This window comes from Suricata suricatta, chromosome 2 (assembly GCF_006229205.1).
Source record: "Suricata suricatta isolate VVHF042 chromosome 2, meerkat_22Aug2017_6uvM2_HiC, whole genome shotgun sequence".
In the NCBI taxonomy this organism is placed as follows: domain Eukaryota; kingdom Metazoa; phylum Chordata; class Mammalia; order Carnivora; family Herpestidae; genus Suricata; species Suricata suricatta.
In genome coordinates, this window is record NC_043701.1 from 36996967 (window position 1) to 37023363 (window position 26397).

The window sequence follows — 26397 nt, forward strand, 5'->3', positions numbered from 1 at the left end:
CCACTTGAAGACAAAAGGTTAGGAGTGAAATTCCAGCTTTTCCAAAGTAAACCACCTGTTTTGGATTATCCCTTTTGGCTTGCCTAGAAATAGTTTTCCTGTGTACACTTTAGTAGGAAAAAAAAAACAATAATGGGAGTCCAGAGGGGAACAACTCCAAAGTCTCTTTGCCTCTGTAGCAGTGCACTCCAAGCCACTGCTGGGATCTCCGTTTCCTGACTCATATAACAAAGGGAGGGGCTGAAGACACACTTTCCTAGCGTTTCAGCTCTCGGTCGTCCTCTCTGCCATTAGTACAGTGCAGAACTTCCAGCAAGTGCTCAGTTACTGCTTGCTCAAGGAGTGTTATTTTGTATCCGTTGCAAATCCGTACCGGGCTTTGGGCCTAACCCAGGCGGGCGCTGGCAGGGGCGGCGGGACGGGGAGGGGGCGGCACCGTTTTTCCGCCGGGGGAGGAGCTTCGCGCTGCTCCCGCGCGCCGGGACTGGGGGCGGAGCTTGTCGCTGGTGGAGGGCGGGGCCAGCGCGGGGACTTCCCCAGGGCTGAGCTGCGCAGCGGGTGCGGAGGGCGGGAGCCCGGCGGGGTGCGGGGGGCTCTTTGAGGCTGGCGGGGGTGGGCGGGCACGCAGCCGCCGACCCCTGGTGGTCCCCCGGGTTTGGGACCTATCGGGAGGAGTCGGCTGCAGGCGGGGAGGGACTTTCTGGGAGGCTGAGGGCTGCTCGGCCGCGAGTCCTGCGGGGTCGCGAGCATGTGTACCTGCGCGTGTTTATCTGAGGCCCGGCTGGCGGCCCGCACTGTCGCCTACTCCTCCGGCTAACTATGGTGGCATCTCGGCGCCTAACGGCGGCGACACGTACCGGGAGGCGGCTAGCTCCTCCCCGCCAAGTGGGCACCCCTAGATCGCGCCCGCTCCTCCCACCCCCCTCCCCGAGAAGGGACAACTCCGGCCCCGAGCCCTGGCCGTGAGGGAGCGCTGTGGGGACGCGCTGTCCTCCACCTTGACGTGTTGGGCAGGTGGTGGGCGTTCTGAGGCTTCAACATCAGGATTTTAAAGCACCTGTCTCTGTCATTTTTACTTTTAGGGTTTTGGCCAAATTGGGCGAGGGCACAAAATAACCACTTACCCCTTCTCACCGAGGAAGAACGGGAGAAAGGGTAAGTAAGGAATGATCAGGGGTGGAAGGAGCTAGGAGTTTTCTTAAATCAGAAAGAGCAAGGGAGAGAAAAATCGAGACCCAGAACTGCCCCTGGGGGCTTCGGGGGCCAGATTGTACCCTTATCATCAGGACTCTGAGGCCCACCTTCAAGGGTCACAGGCTCCAAACCGAAGTTTTTCCAGGCCTGGAGCCTGTAGAGCTGGCTGGGAGCTTGACAGCTTGGCATGGATCCGTTTTAGCCACTTGACCCGACAGAAAACTGTCCTTACCCTTCCTGCCTTGCAGTTGTCTGCCGCCTGTCCATTTCTCTAAGCTAGTTTTGATTAATCCCAGGTTAAACAATCATGGCTCAGCTTGATTATTGACAGGAACCCACCCATAGGTTTTTATTATTTTATTATTTTTTAAATAGTTTATTACCTATAGATTTTTAAAGGGACTTCTGTAAACATTCTTTAGAATGCCAAAGGGTAAAAATAACAGTATCATAACTGTTGAACTTCTTTTGGGATCTTCTCTCGTTGTTTATTTGGTTTTGGTTTTGTTGTTTTTGTTTTTTGGTGCAGCAGTGAAGTTACCAGGCAGGGCCTTTTTTCCTTGACTTTCACTTTGATAACCCCTCACAAATATTCTCTTTCCTTCTGAAAAGTGGCCGTATAGCACACTGAAACCCTTGGAGGTTTGCTGTGATTTTCAGTGTGGTGTCTTACATTGGTTCTTTTGTGCAAACCTTTCATCACTTTTCATTCTGCCTTCTTCCTGGAATGAAAACACAGCTCCGCTCAGAACATTGGGAATACCTCACTTGTCCCATGTGTCCCATATATACAAATGTTTTTAAATTTTTTTTAATGTTTTATTTATTTTTTTAATACAGAGAGAGACAGAGCATGAGAGGTGGAGGGGCAGAGAGAGAAGGAGACACAGAACCAGAAGCAGGCTCCAGGCTCTGAGCTAGGTGTCAGCACAGAGCCTGACGCGGGGCTTGAACCCACAAACGTGAGATCTGAGATCTGACCTGAGCCGAAGCCGGAGGCTTAACGGACTGAGCCACCCAGGCGCCCCTATACAAATGTTTTAAGTTAGTTAAAATTCAGGTTAGTCACAAGAAAGAATGTAGCAAACCTTTCTTGGATACTTATACAGGAAAGCCAGACTTGCCTTCTGTTGCAACTTGACACTGGCTGCCTGTACCCTTAACCTCCCGTCTTATTTGTGTGTGCTCAAGTGGTAGGTAACCAAATATGTAATCTATGAAAAACTAGAAAAAGGTAATGGATGATGGGTTAATTCATTGATTCAGTAGATATTTATTTATTATCTTTTCCCACCAACAGACCGAGCACTGATGTGAAAGTAGGATGGTAAGAATGATGAGCCTGTGTTGGAAATGGCCATTTGGGGCAGGCCTTTCACGAGTTTTTTGTGGATTTTCAGAATAGTTAAGTGTTAATGTAAAGACCTTCCCTATACTCTTGAGCTTAGTCATGTGCAGGTCTATAGAATGTTGTGGGTGGACAGTGCTATTTTTCTGCCTTCTGGTACTTTCAGTGATAAACTTTCAAGGATTACTGAGATGGTGATTTGCGTCCATTTTTAGAATAGTGTTGTTACTGGACAGAGAATCAGTTCCAAACTCAGGTTCAGCTGCTGGCTGCTGGAAAATCAATACCTTGAGAGACAAGTGATGGTGGGAAAGGAAAGATTGCTTTATTGAGGAAGCTAGCAACCTGGGAGGATGGTGGATGAATCTCCCAAAGACCATCTTCCCGGTCCAGGTGCAGCTGGAGAGTTTTAAAGGGGAAGGCGTGAAGAATGGGGGAGGGGTCAGGACTCCACGTTCAGGAGAAGCTGAGGCCCTGGTGGTTAGTGTATGTCCACGTGACCCTGAAAGGCTTGCTGCATCGGTGGCAGCTGTCTTCAACTGTGATTAGGTGTTACCTTCTGGGAGAGTTTTGCCCTTCACTCTTCAAGGCCAGTGCCTTGCAAATCTCCAGGAACGTAGGTTAGTTTGGCTACAGACCAACGGGACTTAGGTCAGCAAGCAAGAAGTGCATAAGCTTGAGGCAAGTTAACCCTTAAGACTGGTTAAAGTGCTGTTGCAGTATTACAGTCATTTTCCATTGTAGCAAGTATACTGTACTAGTATGAAAATTACATGAGGATAATATTTTGAATTGTTGCATAAAGATGATGGAAGATGGGGCAAACATGGAGAGTGTTAGACGAGGGATATGCTTAAGAAACTAAATACTAGAATGTTCACCTGTATGAGTTTCTTGTACATTTAACTTCTTTTTTTTTTTATTATTGAGGATGACCTTTTCTGGTTATATAAAATTAAAACAAGTTATTTAAAAATGAATCTTACAGGGATAAAAAAGATGGAAAGCAAAGCAAGTCTCTTAAGAACCTACTCTCAGATGAACCTTCTCAACAATTTGTGTCTGCTTCTTCAACTATTTGTTTCATGATTATGTTACTATTTGGCCTTCCTCCTCTATGTTCTTGGCTGTGTACCACCACCCTTTGCTCCACCTACCCCCAGTCCTCCGGTAGACGGGGCATTGTCTTTTACATTCTTTTAGACATGGACTTTAGTCCTGGCTCTTATCTCATTAGCTCTGCGACTTTGGGCCAGTTAGAACTTTTGTCCCTTAACTTCTCACCTGTCAAAACAGACAAGGAGTATATTAAAAAGTGTGTAAAAAAAAAAAAAAAAAAAAAACAGCGCCCGGGATGTAGATACTATTAACTTCCTTCCTTTTTTACCTGGTCACCCATCACATTCTTAATGATCTTCCTTAGTATTGAAGTAAAGTATCTCGTAGTTCACTTTCCTGAAGGTGGGTGTTTGCATTTTCACAATCGCTTGTTATATCCAATCCTAGACTTTCTGGGGCAAGGACTGGCCCCTGATGTGGCTTGGATTCCCCATATGAAATCATTCCACAGATATGCCTAAAGAGCATCAGCTTGAAAAATGAAGGGAAAGAGTTTCTACAAATGTGTTTAAAAAGCTCTGACACTGTTCTTAACGTGGGAAAGACATACTACCGCATTCAGCTGAGTGCTTAAATTTAGGATTTCTATTTCAGAAATGTCTTTGATGTATAAGAATTACAATAAAAATGCTGATGCTTCATGTCCAAACTGTCATGATTTTGCCAAGTTGTGGGTTTAATATACAGCTAAGCTGTGTATTTAGTGTATCTAATACAGCTCTGGAAGCCAAGAAAGACAAGTCCGCAGACAGATTTTACACCAGACATCTGGCTTCACTTCGCTAAGGAGTACAGTTTGTCAGTAGATTATAGGCCTATCAGCTGTAGTTTGTGGCATTCTATTATCAGCTCTTGTCTGTAGGGTTTAGTGTGATGTTTTATTCAAATGCCAGCACACGCTAAACGAGCACCTGGTCAGAGAAGCACACTTCCCACAGGTATCTTCTGGTGTCGGTGCTCTTACAAGTCAATGAGCTAAAATAGTTTCTGTCCTTGGTGATTTTTTTGTGGATGAAATACATTCTTAAAGAAAAGCCTCACTTAAGAGCCCATTGTATCCCAAATTTACATTTCGAAGTCCATTTTTGTTTCTAGTGTTGAACAGTGTACCTATAGGACTCAAATAACAAATAGCATTTAGATTTCCAGATCAGGATCCCAAAAAGCTATTTTAATTCATTGAATGCCCATTATGTATAAGTGATACTATTGACCCAGACCCAACATAATAGGGTTTTGGAGAATAATATATTCTGAGTTCCAGCCTAGAATAGCTGGACCACATCCCTCACAGTCAGGAGGATAGAAATAACCTAGAGGCTATTACGTATGAGTTTTCAAGTAGGCTCTGTGATTGCTTAGCTGTGATCTTGGGATACAAATTCTTTATCTGTAAAATGGAATAATTGCTCATGATTACTGTGAAATTTAGTGAGTCTTTGTAAAGTAGCACAATATCTGGTACAAAATTAGCCGTCAGTAAATAGTAGTTTCATTTCTTCCCTCTTGGTCCTGGCCACGAGAACAAAGGTTACCAAGCTCCCCAATCCCTGCCTTATATCTCAGAATGATCCACTGGCAGGATCTGTGGCTCCAGCAGAGGGACATTACCCCTGGAATCTGGAATTTGGTAGTGGGGGCTGAGAAAGGCTATGGAGAATAATGACAGAGGGGAGGAGCGGTGAACTGACCGTGGAAGGTGCCAATTTTTGCTCAATCCATGGACTTAGGTTGATGAATTACTTGACTCATAGAAAGAACCATCTTTATCTCTGGCCTTTCTGTTGGTCTTTTGTCAGCTGCTCCATTGGAGACTCTTACTTACCTTCTTATTGCTGCTTAGTTCAATGATAATTTCTTCTTTCCTTTTCTTTTTTTGTTAACTTGATTACCTGAATAATCATGTATTTCAATTTTTTTTAATGGGTGGGACTTAATAATAGATGTTTATACTTCCTTAAGATCTGATCTTTGTCTTTTGTTTTAAATTTTTCTTTTTATTTTTTTTTTAATCCTTATTTATTTTTGAGAGAGAGAGTGCATGCAAGCAGAGGAGGGGCAAAGAGAGGGAGACAGAATCTGAAGCAGGCTTCTGCGTCTTCACTGTCAGTACAGAGCCTGATGCAGGGCTTGAACCCTTGAACTATGAGATCATGACCTGATCCACCCAGGAACCCAGATCTGGACTTTTTCTGTACTTGAAATTCAGTTGATCTTCTTGTCCTTTCATTAGCCTAGAGTTTGTTTGTTTTTTTTTTTTTTTAACTATATGCTGTGTGCACTGAACTAGGGCTGAGGTTATAAAGATGAAGTCACTGTCCTTGATCAAGGATTTTATAGTTTAGTAGGACAATAGACATCCTGACCAAAAGTTCAAATACTGTGTACTATTTGCCATAATGGAGATATAAGTGCAAAGGAAGGCCAGCAGGAGCTCGATCCCTGATGGAAATGCCACGGGAGGATTTTAGCAGTGGTTGTGTTTTCAGCTGAACCTTGAAAGCCGAGTAGAAGTGGGTAGGTTGACGAGCAGCAGAGAGCTTTTCCACACGGAGTTAATAGCCTGAGTAGTTATATGGCATTATGAGGGCATGATGTGTTCACGAACTATAAGTAGGTCAGTTACATTACAGTGTGAAGGACAAGTCAGGAGTGAAAGGGGATGAAACTGGATAGCCAAGTCAGGGCATACTTTCTGTGCCACGTGCAGCATTGTGAGCCACGTGAAAGGTCACTGTGAAGGCAGGGTGCTGGGTAGATTGGGGGTAGAGTGAGGTGCTGGGCCGGGATGTGGCAAGACTGGAGGCCTGAGCAGACAGTGCATTAGTGTGGGTAATGGCAGCTCGAGAGCTGAGACAAGGCTGGAAGTAGTGGGGAAACTTAGAAGTAAGAAGGTTTAGGAAAAATATTGGGAAGGAAGGAAATTCGGTTGGTCTTCACGACTGTAACAGGAAGGGGAGAGTGAGGATGCTGGAGAAGCTGCCACATTTCTGATCAGTGAGAGGGGAAAGAGAAGAGGAAGCAGCTCTGGGGGACAGCTGATGAGTTCCGGCTGGGACAAGTGATTACGGAGCTTGCTGGTCATGTCCCTGGTACCTTGGGGCTGTCTACGAGGCCATTGGATATAGGGTTCTGGAGTGTCACAAGAGATGTGGCAGAGGCAGAAGCGGATTTCTGAGTGCCTACTATGTGGAGAGTGGTTGAACATGGGTAAGGACAAAAGTGCTTAGAGGAACTGCATAGAAAGAGAAAGGGCTCAAATTAAATTTTGGAGAATACTGAAAATTTGGGGACAAACCAAGACAGAGACACATGTAAGGATGTGAAAGGAAGTGGCCAGAAACCTGGGGGAAAAGAGAAGGCAAAACTTTTCAGGCCAACTTGCAGAGTTTCAACAAGTAGAACTGACCTAAAACTGTAATGCTATGAATCATCGAGCATGATGAGGATTGTAAAGTGCCTGTTAGAATCACTGCTTATTACCCTGGTCTGGTCGGGGGGAAAAAGTACACTGTGTGGGTAAAAGGAGTGAGTAGGAGAGGAGGAAGTGAGGAGAGAGTACGTATGCGTGGGCCCTTCCTCAGAGATCCTAACTTTGCTGGTCTTCAGTCCAGAATTTTCAAAGCTCTAATATGTGTCCAAAGATGAGAATCGGTGTGGCAGACTTCTTTTTTTGAGGGGAGAGACAGCATGTATGTATGCTGAGAGGAAGGAGCCCCAAAGACAGGAAGGTGTTGAAAATATAATTGCCTGTAAATCACTATTGTTTGATATGCTTTCTAGTGAATGAAAATCAGGTTGTCACTATCTTTGCCTAATCTTCCCTTTAAAACAAACAAAAAATGCATACCTGACCTCCACCCTTGAATATCCTATTTACCTGTTTGGTTTTTTTTTTTTCCTCGCCCAGAGTTCCACTGCTAACTTGCTCTCCTGCATCTGGCCTTTTTTTCATGTACATTATTCTCTGACCTAATCCAGCTGTGGGGGAAAAAGTCCCTTTTCTTTAATTTAAAACTAAAAAAGTGAGAGGAGTGTGTACAAGGAAGCTAAGGGGGAATAAACCACGCCAAACATAAAAAATATCATTTGATTTAGCAGACACTTATTAATATCTGCTATCTTCAAGGCTATATAAGATGGAAGGATGCATAGAAAGGGAAGGATGAATGAGATAGGGATCATGCCCTTAAGGACTTCTTAGGTGAGTGAGAGAAATGGACTTGTAAGTCAATACCTTATGCAGATATGCTGTTATAGAGATTCAAGGTAAGGTGGATGTAAAAATAATGGACTTCTTTCTTTTGTGTTATCCTGAAGACTTCACACAGGTGAATTCTCGAGATGACACCTGAGCTAGAACTTGGAGTGGAGTGAAGGTATAGGCTGCTGAGGTTTAAGAAGTGGGGTCAAGGAAATAAAATACTCCTTGGTGGTCCCATGGTAGTGGCAGAGTGGGTTTCAGTGTTTCATCTCCTCTTCCTCCTTTCTCTATTTGGTTTACTGCAAGATATCTGTGACTTTCAGGGAACTTTGGAGGATAAAGATGTTTCAGCTGACATATAGAGGTATCCACAATTTCTCTTTTTCTAGTACAGACTTTCTGTGAATTTACTACCGCTGGTTTATTATATGCTAGATGACTAAAACAGACCACAGCAATCAAATCAGATCCTCTAGGAATGATGTGCAGGTACTAATATTTTTCATAGTGCCCCCAGGTGTTCTAATGGCAGCAAGGGTAGAAATTGGCTGAGCTAAAACATGGTGCAGCAGAAAAATCTTGGACTTGGAGCTAAAAAGGTATAGGTCAGATTTTTATGATTCTTTTATTTATTTTTTTAATGTTTATTTCTTTTGAGAGAGTGAGTGAGTAAGCAAGCAGGGGAGGTACAGAGAAAGGGAGAGAAAGACAGTCTCAAGCAAACTCTACACCGTCAGCACAGAGCCCTGTGTGGGGCTCCAACCCAAACTGAGATGGTGACCTGAGCCCAAACCAAGAGTTGGGCACCCACCCACCTCAGCCACCCAGGCACCCTCGTGGTATGCACGTGTCCTTACTTAAGTTATTTAGACTTCTCTAAGCGCCATCATTCTTTGGAAAATGGGGATGGTAGTAAACCCGTCCTACCTTGTAAGATTGTGTGGGTCAAAAGAATGATTGTGTTACATGTAGATGTGGTTTTGACAATGAAATACTCTGTTGACTTTCCCCATTAGGAGACAGGCTAAGAGCTAGCCATCCTGCCATGCAAGATAGTACACGGGTTGGGATTTAAGATTCGGATTTAAGATTTCACCATCATGAGCATTTTGACGCTGTATTTTGCTATATTTGCATAATGCTAAAATGTTGAAGACCAAAAGCAAAAAAAAGTACGTCCTTAAAGAAACAATCAGCAGTTGAACATTTCTCATCTGACATATTAATTCTATTTAAAATTATACAAATGCTTATGATTAAGATTGTAAAGTATATAAATATTCTCAATGTCAGTAATGTGATTATTGAGTACTAAAATGCTCTAAACAGGTTTTTATTTTAAAAATCTGTATATTAAAAAAATAGAAATCTTTCAAAAGACAGTAAAAATCCCACGAAGTACCATGAAGCACCATGAATTCAACAGGTCCCATCATGTCTGTTATGTATATAGGGACATGTAAATGTGTCATGTTTTTTACTGTGGGATTCCTGGTGTATGAGCGCCGGTCATATAATCACATAGGAACTGTCATCATTTTGGTATTCTAACATATTTTACTTGAGAGGTAGTATTGTTTAATGGCAAGGAAACTGAACCCAAAACCTCGGATTGGGTTCTAGATCAGATTTCCCTGCCCACTCCTAAATGGTGGTAGCTAAGTTAGTTTCTCTGAGCCTCATTTGTAACATATCAAAACCTCAGTGGGTGAAAACAACAATAATCATTTATTATATCATGGTTTCCGTGGGTCAGCAATTTAAGTGGTTCTGGCTCAGGGTCTCATGAGGCTACTACTGGATACCAGCTGGAGGCGTAGTTATTGGAGGGCATGCCTGAGGCTAAAATGTTCACTTCCAAAAGGCCTCCTCATGTGGCTGGCAAGTTGGTGTTGGCAGTTTGGTTCCTCTCTATAAGGGGCTGACCATTCAGCTGCCCTCATACCACAAGAGTTGGCTTCTCCAGAGAGACATACAAGAGACCAATGTGGAATCTGTAGAGCCTTTATAACATCAAATTTGATGTCTGATTGGTCTCATGGGCCAGCCTGGATTCAGAGTCAGACTACACAGTATATGAGGCATGTATTTTTGGGGACCATCCTGGGGAGTTGGCTGGCTTGCTGGAAAACCACCTCTCTCCAGCACAGCATAGCTTTGAGTTTTAGTGAAGACTTTATGGAAAGTCCTTTGTAAACCATTAGAGTGATAGATAAATTTTCCACATCTTCTAGTTTAGAAGTAATACATCTGATGAGAGAAAATTGTGAGCAAGAACAGTAACCATAGCAAGAACCTGTTGGTCACCTGAGTGACCTAGAAGGTCTACATCCTTGATGAAATCTCTGAATGTCTGTTTTTATATGTCTTTTGGAATTTGCTCTATTTTGCCTGGATTATAGTCATTTGTGGACTTGGCTTACCCTATGTTGGATTGGAAACTTTTAAAGCAGAGGCTACATCTTATTCTTCATTGTCATCTGGCACCTTTAACTTAATCCTTGGTACTTCAAGTGGTATTTAATCACTATTAGCTGAACTGAATGGGATCACTGGCAGAAGTCCAGTCCTTACACCTCTCCTGAAATTTTAGATTTAGGTGGTATTGATGATGGTGGTGGCTCCTGCCAGAACTGTCTTTAAGCCTGTCTTATGGACGCCTGATTTGCCACTGTGGTCCTTTCCCTCTCCTAAATGACTCAGATGTTTGGATCTGCCAGGTGCGTAGCCTCTTCTCAATGATGACCAAAGCAAGCACGCCTGCCCCCACAGTCATTCCTGTACAACGGTTTCAGAATCTCATTGAACTCCTGCTCAATTTGGTAACTCATAGCATGTTTTTGACTTCTTAGATTAAGAATGCCCAGAAGATAAAAGTGTATGTCTTTCTTCCACATGATAAATCATAAAAGTTTAATCTTTGCAATTTTATCCCAAAGTTTATTCTGAGGGGTAGGTCTTTGTCATGGCTCTTTGACACACACGCTTTTATATATCTTTCTTTTGACAAATGTTTGTAGCATTTATGGTCAACCTTTGAAAAATCATCTCGCTTGTAGCTGGAGGACATGTTGTAAACACATTATCAAGTTCTGGTATTCTCTTTTTAGAATCATGTACAGCAAAGACTTTTTTTTTAAGAAGGCAAATGTTTGTAATACCATATTTTACATTTTAGGAAAATTTAATTTTATGCATTTTTCACATTAAGTAGACCAGTAAATTCAAAGCATCTCAGGATTCTTTTTTCCTTTCTGCTCTGTCTTATGGATTTTCCTGCTGATTTCTCTCTTTAGGAATTCTTTACTGCCTTCTCCATTACCTGCCTTCTCTGTCTGTTGTCTGTACCAAATTTTCTGCCTGTCTTTGGGCTTAGTCTATCAATGTCATGTTTGGGGACAAGTGGGCTACAAAGGGCAGAGTGGGCCTTATGAGGGGCACTGAGTCTGTAAAGAAGAGTTCAACCGAAGGTCCTGATAGTCAAAGGTGTTCTTTGCCAAGTAGGTAATAGTGGACCTATATATAGAGCAACACTTGGTAGAAAAAGATTAGAGTCGCCACAGATATTTGTGTAAATTTTTTAAAAATAGGTTTTATTTTTTTTTAGAGCAGTTTTAGGTTCACAGCAAAATTGAGTGGAAGGTACAGATAATTCCCATACATCCTCACCCCCACACATGTACCACTTCTCCCATTATCAACATTACTTACCAGAATGATACATTTATTACGACTGATGAACCTGCATTGACATAGCATCATCACCTAAAGTCTATAGTTTGCATTAGGGTTCATTCTTTGTATTGTACGTTCTACTGTGCATTTGAACAATGCATAACACATGTCCACCATTTAGTATCACATACAGTGGATTCACTGCCCTCAAAAGTCCACTGCACTCTGTCATTTCATCCTTCTCTCCCCTCAACCCCTGACAATTGTAGAGCTTTTTACTGTCTCCATAGTTTTGCCTTTTCCAGAATGTCATATAGTTGTAATCATACAGTATGTAGCCTTATTTACTTAAATTTTAGTTTGCCTGGTATAGCAGATTATTTACAAAGCATTTTGGTATTTTTCCAAGAGCTTATTTGATAGGAGTTTTATTAGTGTCACATTTAAGTACTAAGTAATTATTATTTATTTCTGTTACATAATAACTAGTATCATTATATAAGGAGTTTGAGGCACTTCATAAACTAATTAGCATTTTTATGAATCTATTCATGAATAAGAGAAGTACTATAGTCTGAACACGAGTTATGACAGTAATGGCTTAAGTTTCAGATGAAAATTGTATGAGACATGTATGACTGCATGATGTTAATATTCTAAACATTTCATTAAAACCTTTATTTTAAAACTTAAAAATAGGCATTAAATATAATTTTCTGGACTTTAAAGTGCTGATGTATGGTGAAAAGAAAATAAAATGGGTTTATGAGGGCTAGGTCTACTATCAGCTATGTGAACATGAACTCTTTGTCTCTGAACTTTATTTTGTTTTTACAGAGGGGGGGTGGGATGGAGCTAAAATAGGTTATTTTTGAGCACCATCTGAGCTGTTTGTTAGAATCCTATGTAAATTTTAACTCATAAAAAGTATGAACCTGGGTGGCTCAGTTGGTTAAGCATCTGGCTCTTGGTTTTGGCTCAGGTCATCATCTAGTGGTTTTGTGAGTTCGAGCTCCACGTCAAGCTCTGTGCTGACAGCACAGAGACTGTTTGGGATTTTGGTCTCCCTCTCTCTCTCTGCCCCTCCCTCACTCATGCTCCTTGTCTCTCTCAAAATAAATAAACTTAAAAATTAAAAAAAAAGAAATGTGAGGAATTATTTGGTTAATGAGTCATACTTGGTTATTACGTTTAACTTTTTATTTTTTATTTTTTTTGGTTTTGCAGACAAATTTTAAAGTGCAGTAATGATTTGGGGTTAAGAAGGTAATACTACTGAAAAGATGTATCATTTAGCTGTTTCTGAGGAAAAAATGCATTTTTTTCTTCTAAATAGGTCTTGTTTATTAAGGCTGCTTGTATCTTATTGTGAAAGGCATACATCTTGGGATATTCAGCTTGTGTGCTCTAATCACATTTATTTCCTAGTTGTTAGCTTGAAAGGATAGTCCTCCCTCTGATAGCACGAATTATATTGCCACCTTCTGAATAGAGTCAGAGACACATTATTTGATATTTATGGGAGGAAACGACTAGATTCCAAATTCCTCTTGACCAGTCTCTATGAATGAAGCCAGTAAGGCAAGGCAGAGTTAGGTAGAAAAAGTTCTTGGGGGGAGAGAATGCAGATAGTCTTGTGAAGTTGAAATCTTGAGGCAAATGATACATTGAATATAATTCCAGTTTCGAAGTGTCCTTCTAGTTTAAAATACTTAGCAGAATGGTCAGTGACATACTAGTACATTATAGTTATAGAAACCTCTACACTTCCGAGTTTGAGAATGCTTGATGCTGTTTAGCTCAAGATCAAACTCATGTCCTTTATTAACGTCTTTATTATATTACACTTGCATCTTTTTATATCTCTACTAATTTAAAATTCTTTTTTATCTTCAAAATGTATTATATAGCCAAAGACTTGACATAGTGCTATTTCCACCACATCTGTAGTCAGAACACGCACATTTACTGATTAAGTTCACCATCTTTTAAGGGCATGGTTTTCTATGCTCCAAAACAATTAACAATAGTAACATCAAAGATCACTGGTCACAGATCACCATAGCAAATATAATAATAATGAAAAAGTTTGAAATATTGTGAGAATTACCAAAATGTGATACAGACATGAAGTGAGAAAAATGCTATAAAAAAAAATGACACTGAGACACTTGTTTGATGCAGGGTTGCCACACACTTCAATCTGTTAATAAAAACAAAACAACAAAACATCTGTGAAGCACAATAAAGAGTAGTGCAATAAAATGAGGTATTGCTTCCATGGCTTCAAGTTATAGAGGCCGGTGTCCATTCTTGGTTGACTTTCCCTGCTATGATCTTCCACTGCACAAAATTCATTTACTTTTACACAATATAGTAGACTTAGTAGGTAGTTGTTGAATCAATGTGGTCTTTTGTATTTGTAGTGAGAGCAGAGAGATCATCTTGAACTGACCTTTGAAGGAAAGGAAGAACATTCAAAATAACAGATAGGGTTTTAGCAAAGACATAGGGAAAGTACCTTTGTTCCTGAATTTAGAACCAATGAGAAACTATGGCTATAATAAAAGGCCGTGGGACATGTAAATTGAGCTTAGATTGTGAATGACTTAATATTAGAGTTAGTAGTCTGTCAGATTGGCAAAGAAAGTTTGAAAACACAATATGTTATTGAGGGTATAGGGAAATAGGCAGATTCATCATTGCTGATGGGAGCATGGATTTTTGCAGTTTTCATTGACACCAATTTGGAAATAGTTAACAAAACTTAAAATACACATATCATATGATTCCTTATTAGGATTTATTGTGCAGATCTTGTACTTGGATGAAGTAGTATATATTTAAGGATATTCTTGGCAAGAATTAGAAACAACTTAAGTGCCCATTCTTAGGGAATTGGATGAATAAATTATGGTACACGTAGTAGAATGTGTGGTAGTTATTAAAATGAATAAGACAGTTTATATATACCGAAATGGAATAATTACTGGGTCAAAAAAGATGCAGAACAGTGGGTATTAATAGGTTAATATTTTGGAGGAATCTAAATTAAGATATATATTTTCTTGTATATGCACAGAATATCTCTTGAGGGAATAGTTAGAAAATGGAAAATGCTTCTGGAGAGTGGCTAGAGATCAAGGATGAGAGGGTATCTGCTGGAGTCCAGCTCCTGCAGGTTTAGGGTTCCCCCAAAGGATGACGGTGTAGGCCAGAGAGAGAGTGAGAGAACCTTGCATTTCGTTCTGGTCACCTGGCAGGCGTCTCCACCTTGTCTGGTTCTCAGGCTTTATTTATGGCAAAAGGTGCAAGGACCAGAAAGAGCAGTAAATGATTTCCCATAGGTAAGTTTTACAATTTTAGCCACAGACACTCATGGTGTCATAGGTATTTTTACAAAACCTCAGGTCTAGCCTCAAGGATGTGACCTTTAACCAAGAGGCAAACAGCATTGTTTAGTAAAGGTCAGTTTTTTATGAGTAAGGGTCATTAGGCTGTTTATAACTCTAAGAGAAAGTTCCCAGAAAAACAGGTTCTCAGGAGATACAATGCTTGCTCTCATAGTCCCAAAGATGATTGATACATTTTATCGCAGTAGTGACTATCACAAAGGCATTCAGGCCCAGAAGGTATTCAGTTATCAGTTAATTGCTTAGGGGAAAACTACGTGTTGCATTAGGGTGTATCTAGTTTACTCATCTTCTTCTTGACCAGGTGCAATCATGCCTCGGGGAGAGGGCAGGGGGACAGGCAGCTCCTGACACTAATCAGCAAAGCATTTTGAGGTTTGGTCCCCAAGCAGAAATGAAAGTTTCAAGAGGATAGATTTTGGGAGCTATCTGGGGGTAAGAGACCGTGCAAACTTGCCGTACCCTCACCAGGAATTTTCACTCTACTGGTGAGTTCATATAGCTCCCAACAGGTGTCTTACTTTCTATTGTATACTCCCTTTTGGATATTTTGAATTTTGTATTATATTAAAAAGAAATTAATAGAAGAAACATATTGAACTCAAAATGTATTTCTGTATTACATATAATCCATTCTGGAAAATTAGAGAATAGAAAAGTGAATTTAAAAAATCTCTCTGGTTCATACATCTGATAGGGGGTTAATATCCAGAGTCTATAAAAACTCCTATAATTCAACAACAAAAAAACACAACCCAATTAAAAACTGAACAAAGGACATGTATAGACATTTCTCCAAAGAAGATATATAAAAGGCTGATAAGAACATGAAAAGGTGTTCAATATCACTAATCATTTGGAAAATGCAAATGAAAACCATGATGAGATACTACTAACTCACACTCATTAGGATAGCAACCATTAAGAAAATAGTAACAAGTACTGGCGAGGATGTGGGGAGATTAAAACCCTTGTGCACTGTTAATGTAAAATGAGGGGGGGACTCCTGGGTGGCTTAGTCAACTTTAGTTCAGGTCATGATCTCATGGTTTGTGAGTTCGAGTCCCATGTCAGGTTCGCTGCTCAGCACAGAGCCAGTTTTGGATCCTCTGTCCCCTTCTTTCTCTGCCCATCCCTGACTCTTGTGTGCTCTTTCTCTCAAAAAGAAACATAAAGAAAAAAAAAAAAAGAATTGAAAGCAGTCTTTAAGACCCATGTTCATGGCAGCATTAATTACAACAGTCAAAGAGTGGAAGCAACCCACGTATCCACGGATGGTGAATGGATAAACAACATGTGGTACATGCATCAGTAGGACATTATTCAGCCTTGAAAAGGAAGGATATTCTGATATATGCTACAACGAGGGTGATCCTTGAGGACCTTTGCTGAGTGAAATAAGCCAGTCACAAGACAAGTTCCGTTTATGTGAGGTACCCAGAGGAGTCAAGTTCATAGAGAAAGAAAGCAGGGGTTGGGGGTAGGGAAGAACAAGGAGTTGTTTAATGGATACAGAGTTTCTGTTTTGCAAGAGAAGAGTTCTGGACATTGGTTGTACAACAATATGAGTATACATATCACTATTGAACTGTGCACTTAAAAATGGTTAATATGATATTTTATGTCATGTATATTTTAAACCACAGTTAAAAAAAGAGCATGCCCCCCCTACCCCCCAAAAAGCACACTTAGGTATGTATAGTGGTGGGAAAGATGAATATGTAAATAAATGACTGATTCAGAATAAAATCTAAGTGTCCAAAGTGAGGTATAAACAAAGCTTTGGCATGCCATAGGATGGAGTGTAGCTAAGAGGTTGGAGATTGCCTGTGACTTCATAAAATAGGAGTGAGTTTTGAGCTTGTATTAGGAGACTGCAGCGTTAAGTGTGTGGAGAGGGTGGAAAGAAATCCAGGCCGGAGGAGTAGAATAAGTAAAGGCATAGGGAATGAGAAGGGTACCGTCATAGAGCAAGATGATGCTGGAAAAGAATCAGGTCAGATTCTCCAGGTCTTTGAATGTTGAACCACATTTTTCCTGCATCAAGTTGTCTCACTCTTGCTTTGTTTGGTGTGTAAACCACTTTCGGGGCTCCCTTAATCCTTCTGGTGTTTTGTTTCTACCCAAGTGGATTCTGCCGATTTCCTTCTTAGGGTACCCACTTACATTCCTTTCCCTATAAAAAGCCATTATTGTTATGCGTTGTGAATGGAAAACTCCTCTTCCCAGCTCCTTTTCTTTCATCTTGTTCTGCTTCTGTTGTGCTAAGGCAGGGTCCTGTTTGCCCTCTGCCACCAAGGCCATCTTTTCTTAAATTTCTTCCAGTCAGTGGAGCAGAATATGTTTCGTTCACAAAAAGCTGAAGACATTGTATTTCAAAGTTTTCCCCTAAATAACAGTGTACAATATAGATTCACTGGGCCTTATTGATTTTCTCTGTGACAGGTGAGGTATCCAATTTAGTTACTTGGCTGATAAGTCACTATTTTGTCTCTGCAAGCTATAACCTTGCTCTTTAACTGTTTTCATTAAAGAACTGAATTCATAGAGTTGATAGGAACCATAAGCAGTTTTAAAGTAAAATTTGTCCTTTGGCTAGGCATCAGATTGTTCAGTTTGTTTCTTTGATGTCTTTTTCTTCCTAATTTTCAGGTGTTCAGGGCAATGCTTGGGGATGATGTGGATTCTGACTTCATTTGTCTTGCTAATTTTAATCTGATAGGAGCAGTGCAGGGGAAAAAAAATCTAAGGAAAAGTATTTTCTGATCAGCTTCTACCAAAAATACTCAATCAAAGTAGTCAAAGGCGAACGATACATTTCCAAGGATTGCTACTTGATTATGGAATTAAAATTGTAAGAGTGGTGATTTATCCGAAGTGTGATTTTCTCTTGGGGAAAGTTTGCCATCCTATTAGCATTTATTTGCATATCTTTTACTTTTAACAAATACATGATTGGATCTGAAGATAGAAGACTACATTTGCTCTTATACAAAATTTAATTTTATGGTAATATCGTCTACCTAATTATTATCTTTGCCTAAAGTATCTTTGAGGAGTCTGGTTGGCTAGAAAACATGTTGTGATCAGTGCCTTGGAATTAATCAAGGTAGTCCTGCTGGCTTAAAGAGAGCGCTCATCTTGGCCCTTTGTCTAACACATATTTTATTTCTCAAGCCAGGTAATATGGCTAAATTGGGGGAGAATTAGTCATAGTGGTAGGCACTACCCATCGCAGAAGGTGACTGGGCTCGGGAGGTGGTGGTTACGTCAGGCTTGTATTTGGCAAGTGGAGCACACCAGTATGGTTATGAATGTTAGCAGGTGATGTAAAACTACCAAAAAGTGGTAGTTTAAAATTAATTGCAGTTTTTGTTTTAAACATGTGGCTGATTTTTAAGTACTTTGCTCTGTATTTGCTTTTATGTTTGCTGAAAATATTACACATGAAGATTATGCTTTAAACTCTATAAAATGTTTTTCTACTATTAACTAAATGATTGTGGAAAATGTTACACTTTAAAGGTCATGTTGATTTTGTGGCATTTCCAATTTTACATTTTATACATGCAGTAGAATTGGTTTAGCTCCTAGTTGAGTGTTTAAAGATCTGGGTAATAAATGTAGAAGGGAAATTGCAAAAGGGCATGATGTTTTGAAATGCACGTATCTTCCAGCTTTCTTCTGTTTCAACAGCGAAATATCAAGTTCTAAGAGCCAATAAAGAGGGGCTGAAAGAATAGCAGGATAATAAGGGTTTGTGGTACTTGTTAAGTCCAATGACAACTCCAGTGATATTTTTCTCTTAATTGATGTTTATATAGATTTGTATTTTTCTTTCTTTTATACCTCCTTCCTGTTTTAAAATTTATTACAAGTTAAAGAGATGAGCATTTACCTTTTATATAGTGGATTGAACTAATTGTGTATTTGGAACACTCTTCATAAAAGTTGCTGTAGTATCAGTTATGAAATCAGTAACTCATATCATGTTTCTTGGGAGTGATGAATATTTACTGGCAGTGGTGACTGAGTGGGAGGCGTGGAGCACAGTGCTTAAATGCACAGGCCGTGGGGGCAGATGATCTGGATTCAGCTCTGTGTGTGTGACCTTAGGAAGGACACTCAAATACTGTGAGTGCTAGTTTATATCTTTCAAAACGGGGTAAGAGTAGGTTAATGTAAGAGATTACTTGAGGTAACAAAACAGAATAACCAAAAATTTTATACTAGTATTCATTGATATGGCGATACAATATTTTAGACAACACAAATGAATATTCTTTACTAGAATGAAATTTTTATTTCGTTGGTTTCACAATAAAATTGTTTTATCATTTTCCTTTCTGTTTCTAGTTAATGATCTTTCAGAGTTTACGGACTTGACAATAATTTGTAAAAGAGTATTTCTGACTGATTTTGAGAGTGACTGTCCATCCCTCTATCCTTATTAAGCATGGAAGAAAACCTCACTGTACTGTTAGTCACAAATTTTTATTTGACTATCTAATGTTTGTACTGAAGTTAACACCTAATATTGCAAAATATTGGTATAATTTTGGCCAAGAAAAAATAACATCTTAAATATTGCCTAGGGGATTCTGTTATGTCTGTCTCACTTCTAAAACTGACCTTTCATCTGTGATTTTATTATGGCTAGACATATGAAGAGGTGAAATTGCCACAGTTCTTTGTAATTAATTGGATAACAAATTACTTGGCTACAGAAAAGGGGTAGGTCTTTAGGTGATATGTCTAGTCTTTTTTCAGAACAAAGATATATTAGGTTCTGAAAAACTTCTTCATTATTCAAAACTGATACATATTAATTTAAATTGCTTTGAATTTCTTTATGGCTCATATATTTTTATGTAGCTCATATACTCCCTAAAATCTATCAAAATTGTTACTAAATTTTCTTTCTGAGCCATTTACTGTAAAAACTATTGTGATGCTCCCTAATATCATTCGCTGTTGCTGAAACAATAAAAATAAGTTTCTTACAAAATTAGAAAGATCAGGAATTATTCTCAGGGCCACTGAGCTGTTGATTAAGTTGACAACAACCTATTTGGTGACCTATATGAAAATAATTTTATTGTTACTGGCGCTTATTTGTAAATAGGTTTTCTTTTTATCCTGGCTGCTGACAGCAGGAATATATTAGATGTTTCCCCAAGTGTGTGTGTTATCTTGTACTACCCAACCAGCCATGTGATGTGTATTTGTTAAATGAGCACAGGTATAGAGACCAAGCAAGAAATTAACTGTGTCATTATTAGAAGTGAATATGATTCCAGGGAACCTGGGTGGCTCAGTCGGGTAAGTGGCTGACTTCAGCCTAGGTCATGATCTTGCCATTCTTGAGTTCGAGCCTGCCCTGGGCTCTGTGCTGGCAACTCTGAGCCTGGAGAGATTCTCTCTCTCTCTCTCTTTCTCTCTCTACCCCTCCCATGCTCATGCTCTGTCTCTCTCAAAAATAAATAAACAGTAAAAAAAAAAAAAAAAAAGAAGTGAAAATGATTTCATGAGCATGTTAACCTTGCAGCAGAAGCCACAGTGGTCTTGGAGTAAAGGTACAGTGATGATGGTGATGGGATGTATAATGGAAGACAGGTAATTTTAGGAGTGGCAAGAAGGGGAGATTCCATCTCATGGATTTCTGATATGGAGGGTAAAGGCCTGAAGTTAGACTCAGTATCACAGATAGTTGAAGCAAAGAACCTTACATTTAGTCTACTCAAATAGATGAAGTGAATTGCTGGGTCATGGGCATAGCTAGCACTTGAATTTAAGTTTTCTGATTTCTCCTTCAGTACTGAGCATGGGAAGAGAAGTAAAGATTTATCTCTAGAATTAGATGGACACTAGGTTCTTTGGGAATGACAGGTGCAAAGAGGTACTCTATCAGATAGTCGGGGTGGCTCTCCAAACAGCTTGCTCTGGCCATTCAGTTTCTTATGCTCCTGCCTGGTATTTAAGGAATGGAATGTCTGACACTATCATACCAAACTGTCTCTCCAACCACATTATAAGTGGGTGGTAATAAACCATATCTAAAATTAAGCAGGGGCACCTGGGTGGCTCAGTTGGTTGAGCTTGGGTCCTGATCTCATGGATCGTGTGTTTGAGCCCATGTCAGACTCTGTGGTGTCAGCTCAGAGCCTGAAGTCTGCTTAGGATTCTGTCTCTGTCTGTCTCTGCTTCTTCCCCGCTCACACTCTGTCTCTCTCTCTCTCTTAAAAATAAATGTTAAAACAAATATTAAAGGGATGCCTGGGTGGCTCAGTCGGTTGGGTGTCTGACTTTGGCTCAGGTCATGATCTCATGGCTTGTGAGTTTGAGCCCCTTGTCAGGCTCTGTGCTGACAGCTTGGGGCCTGGAGCCTGCTTATGATTCTGTGTCTCCATCTCTCTGCCCTTTCCCAACTCACACTCTGTCTCTCTCTACCTAAAAAATAAATGTTAAAAAAGTAAAAAGTTAAAAAAAAGAAAATTAAACTGACAGTCAAGAAATATTTGCTTAGCTTCTGCAAATGCTTAACAAAATTCTTAAGCCTTAAGAGAGAGGTGTAAGGCATGGTACTTACCTTTAGGGGCTTACAGCGTAGTTGGGGGAGAAGGGGCATATCTCTACAAAGATAACTAATACTGGGTGCCAAATCAGGGTGTGGCTAGCACATGTCAGAGGAGTTTGGGGGTGAAAGACAGTGCTGGTGCTTCAAGTTCCTTGTAAGGCTTCCTTCCCAGGAGAGATGAAAATTAGGTTGGTTGTTTCTCAGCTTAGTAGATTTTAGGAGTAACTATATATCCTCAGTTGTAAAGATTTCAGATTACCTAATTTACAAAGTTACAGAGCTGGAAGTTGTTTTCAGATGTTTACCTGCTTTGCAGTGGAATACCAGTCCACAGTTCCAACACTGTTTTGCAGAGGATGGCTAAAGGTTTCTGTTCTGAGGTTCCCATTTCTGCTGATCACCGCTGAGTTCACCAGCAAATCTGGTTTGTTCTGAATGGTCTTGTGAATGTTGCAGTATAGAGTGCCCTGGTTTCAATGACCCTGCTCTCCCTGTTTTCTCTTTATTGGCCAAATAGTTAAAATTGCTACTTATGTGTGAGTTTGGTGAATTTTCCCATATAAGGTGATCTTTTTACTAAGAAATTATTAAAGTGAGGTGGGATATTAGTCTAATGTACATAAAACATAGCTGCAGCTGGCATTTACAGTGGGCTTTTCTATTGTTCAGTTATATTATTTGGTATTCTGTATTATGAATCATTAACTTGAAGATTGGTACATAAATAATGCTATTAAACATTATAAGATAGTCGTATTGCTGCATCAGAGAATACACTTCTCAAAACCCATGTTGTTTTTACTCTACATGGATATCTCTGCATTCAAATGGTATTTCTCATTTTATCACAAATAAGGGCCTATGTATGTGACAGAGGTGAATTTAAACAAGAAATATGAAAAAATGTTAGGGCTCGAATTATATAGTATGAGCCTCAATCCACCTCTAATCCTTTAAGGTGTTTGTTTTTAACCTTTTTTCTTCTTGTTTTTCAATGTAGGTGAACCCTTCAAAAGAAATATTTTTTGGAATTCTATTATTAAAAAAAACAAACAAACAGAAGCAGAGTAGAGAAGGGAATCAGAGCTCAGAGTTTTGGTCGCTTCGTGCCTGCTCCCTTTGGCCCTCATTCCTCTAGGGAATCCTTAGGACATCATGGAGTTTGGCTTAAAAACATCACTTTTAAGGAAAAACAACCTAAACACTTCTTCAAAGTGAGCTTTTAACTAGAAAACAAAATCTTGATGTCCTACAGTTGAGTTTGGTTATGAAAAATTACTTGATCTTTATTACCCACCTTTACTACCTTATTATACATGAGTGATGTGCTATGATTTATGGAAGAAAAATATACCCCCAAAAATCCACCTCTTGAAGTTCAGTGTACATAAACATACAATACATAAATATACATAATTTAAAAATAAATACTTTCTCAATAAATATCTTCAACTGCCAAGTAAAGCTGTCAGATGAAAGAGAGGGTAGTCAGACACATGAACATACTTACCCATGTGTACAGACCCAACATGCAAACACACAACTACTTTGTTGCATGTGGTTAGGCAATGCCTTTCTCTCAATCCATGCTTCCGCAACACCCATCATGTACTGAATACAAAGCAGATAGTCTACATGGATGGGAAATTATGAGGTTAGCTTACCAAAGTAATTACTTAAAAATTGTTATTAATAATACATTTTTGGAAGTAATTTATTAGTTTCTTCAACAAAACTGTATTGACCATGAAGCACTTCACTTCAAGGCACTCAGGTTTGGCAGGGAACAAGAGTCTCTGCTCTCAAAAACTCACAGCCAATTGGAGGTAAGGATGAGAAAATCAAGTGTGATAAATGCTGTGACAGAGGAAGCATAGGATTTTGTGGGAATGCATAGGAGGAGCATCTAATTGAGACCCGGAGAGCCAGGGTGGACTTCTTGGTGGGGAGACATCTCAGCAGACTGAAGGATGAATAAGAGTTGGCCGAGACAGGGACACCTGGTTGGCTCAGTTGGTAGAGCATGCAATTCTTGATCTCAGGGATGTGAGTTCAGGTGCCATGTTGGGCATAGTGCTTTCTTAAAAAAAAAAAAAAAGTCCAAGACAAAGAAAGGTGAGAGGAGTGATGAAGATAGAGGGGAACATACATAAGGGTCCAGGAACAAGTAAAAGCATGATGCATTCTAGAAATGGCATGTAACTGGGTTTGGCTGGAGCATGATGTGCTAATGAAAGAGAAGTTTATGTTGATATTGTGCTATAGGAAATGGGGATTTATTGAAGTATTTCAAGCAGGAGGAAGTTGTAGTTTGTATTTTTTTCAGGGGAGGGCACCTGGCCATGTTGACCTTGGGGCAGCTGTTTGGATGGTAGCGTCATTCTCTCAGAGTAGAAGGACGAGAGATTATCGAATAATGTATGGTTTCTATTACATCCCCCATTGCCTATCTTTTCTATGAAACCTATCTTTCTTCATTTTACTTTTGTGGCCCTTGTAACCTTATCACAAGGCTAGATTAATTCAAAAGAACAAAGTTTAATGTTCAATATCCATATAATACACAGGTATATCTTCATCCTGTCAGTATAGAAATGGGTATGATGCCCTGCACGTAGCAGGTACTCAAATGTTTATTGACATAAAAGGAGTAAATGCTGGAGGAAGAAATGCCAACTCAATTCTCTCTCTCTTTCTTTTTGGTGATCATTTCTCTGCTCTTTCCAATGCTCTTTAGGCTTAGATAATTTCAACATCAGCTATTTCTTAGCAAACCACAGGGGTCTGACCATTGTATACTAGGACTAATGATAATAAAATATGCATTTAAAATAGTTCAAATACACAACTTTGTACTTTACCACTGGATCTCAAATTCACATAACAGCTGGATATGCAAATATAAAATCAAAGAATAGAGGAAAGATTTATTTATTCCTCTCAACAATTACACTGTGGAAATTATATAGATGGATAATTTATGAATTCAAAGATTTTTTTGTACCTGCAAGGGAACTACCTTAATTTCTAACATATATCTGAGAATGATCCCAAAGGAAACTTATTTTAACATAATATTTTATAAACTTTAAAAAATATTTTGCATTTTATCAAACTTAACAGTTTATAAAATACTTTCATTGGGGCACCTGGGTGGCTCAGTTGGTTAAACCTCCGACTTCAGCTCAGGTCATGATTTCTCTGCTTCTCCCCGCTCATGCTCTGTCTCTCTCTGTCCCAAAAATAAATAAAACATTAAAAAATTTATAAAATGCTTTCATGGTATAACATATACTAAAATTAAATTTGCATTACTTAATTTACCTTTTGAGGCGAAATTACTAGTTCTTTTTTTTGCTTAAAAATTTTTTTGTTGTTTAATATTTTTGAGAAAGAGGGAGAGAAGAGAATGAGCGAATGAGTAGGGGAAGGGCAGAGAGAGACACACAAAATCCAAAGCAGGCTCCAGCACAGATGCAGGTCTCCAACTCATGGACCATGATACCATGACCTGAGCTGAAGTCGGACGCTTAACTAACTGAGCCACCCAGGTGCTCCAATACCCAGTTTTTTTTTTTTTTAACACTGCCAATTTCATAAAATAAGCAAATCCCCACCTACTTTTTGATAGTTTATAATTATTACTGACCTTAATTATTTAGTGGTCAAATTTTACCATATTTAGTGCAGAAACACCTTCAAGCAGGCCCCTGCAACCTTTTGATGTTCATCCAACCTTTTTCTGAGCATCTCTTTACTTAGATGTGTAACAAAATGTTCCAGGTTCATCTTATACCTTCCCACTTCCAGCTCTGGAATCCATTTTTTCTATGAAGAGCTTTTAGTGGGGAATGGTATTAGAACCTAAGATCCAGGAACTAGAAATCCTTGTCACTACTGGGGTATTTTTGCCTTTAAGTCTCTAGAGGGTTTTTTTCTTGACCTCCCCTTGTATATTTCTATCTCCCTTTTTCCATAGAGCATCATGGTTTCCAACTAACACTTTTATTCTTTTGGTCAATGCTACAATGTATCTAACATAGTTTTGGAGCTCCTTCCCTCATTTTTTGCATTTCTTCTTCCCTACATCCCAGTTGAGGGTATATAATTGAATACTGTGTTCAAAAGTTAAAGAGATTAAGGGTGCCTGGGTGGCTCAGTCACTTAGGCACTGGACTCTTGGTTTTGGCTCAGGTCATGTTCCCACTGTTTGTGGGATAGAGCCCTGTCTTGGACTCTGCGCTGACAGTGTGGAGCCTGATTGGGATTCTCCCTTTCTCTCTTTCTCTGTCCCTCCCCCATGCTTGCTGTTTCTCTCTATCTCTCTTTCTCTAAAAATAAATAAACATTAAAAATAAGTTAATGGGATCAAAAGAGGGTGGAAGGAGAGTTTTGGAGGTGTCTCATATGTTTATAGATTATATTGTGGTAATGGTTTCAGTGGTGTATACTTATTTCCAAACTTATCAAAGTATATCCATTATATATGTACAACTCTTTGTATGTCAATTATATGGCAATAAAGTAGTTTTAAAAAAGGAAAGATGATAGGTGAATTGCCATGATGGGCAGTGCAGGGTCAGTATAAACTGTCCACCTCTGAAATTCTTTTATATGAGAAAGAAAGAAATCTCTTTCCTGTTTATGCAAACTAAAAAAAAAAAAAGTTAATTGGATCACTGCCTCTTCAAAGTTGATGCCTGTTTAATTCTCTGTCTTATTTAGATTTTATGTGGATAGTGGAGAAAAGACCATTTCTTTTTCATTATATATATAACATGCAATAAAAATGTATGGAGTAAATCACAAATGCTGAAATTGTTTTGCCCTGTGTTTCACATCTTTCATTAGAAACTATGGCTGAAGC

The 26397-nt window shown here is 39.5% G+C and overlaps 1 protein-coding gene across 2 annotated transcripts in view; it reads left to right on the plus strand.

Moving 5' to 3' along the window:
• Positions 1-507: 507 nt before the first annotated feature.
• IMMP2L (inner mitochondrial membrane peptidase subunit 2) overlaps positions 508-26397 on the plus strand; it is an 848590-nt gene continuing 822700 nt past the window's right edge. Inside the window, exons 1-2 of one of the 2 annotated variants that reach the window (XM_029924830.1) lie at positions 508-558; positions 1083-1155. Coding sequence is in view for 1 of the 2 variants with exons in the window: in XM_029924823.1 (XP_029780683.1) it covers positions 820-885; positions 1083-1155 (139 nt within the window). In the remaining variant the exon portion in view is untranslated. Of the gene's footprint in view, positions 559-771; positions 886-1082; positions 1156-26397 lie in introns of those variants that run through there. The other variant, XM_029924823.1, reaches the window with a different exon arrangement.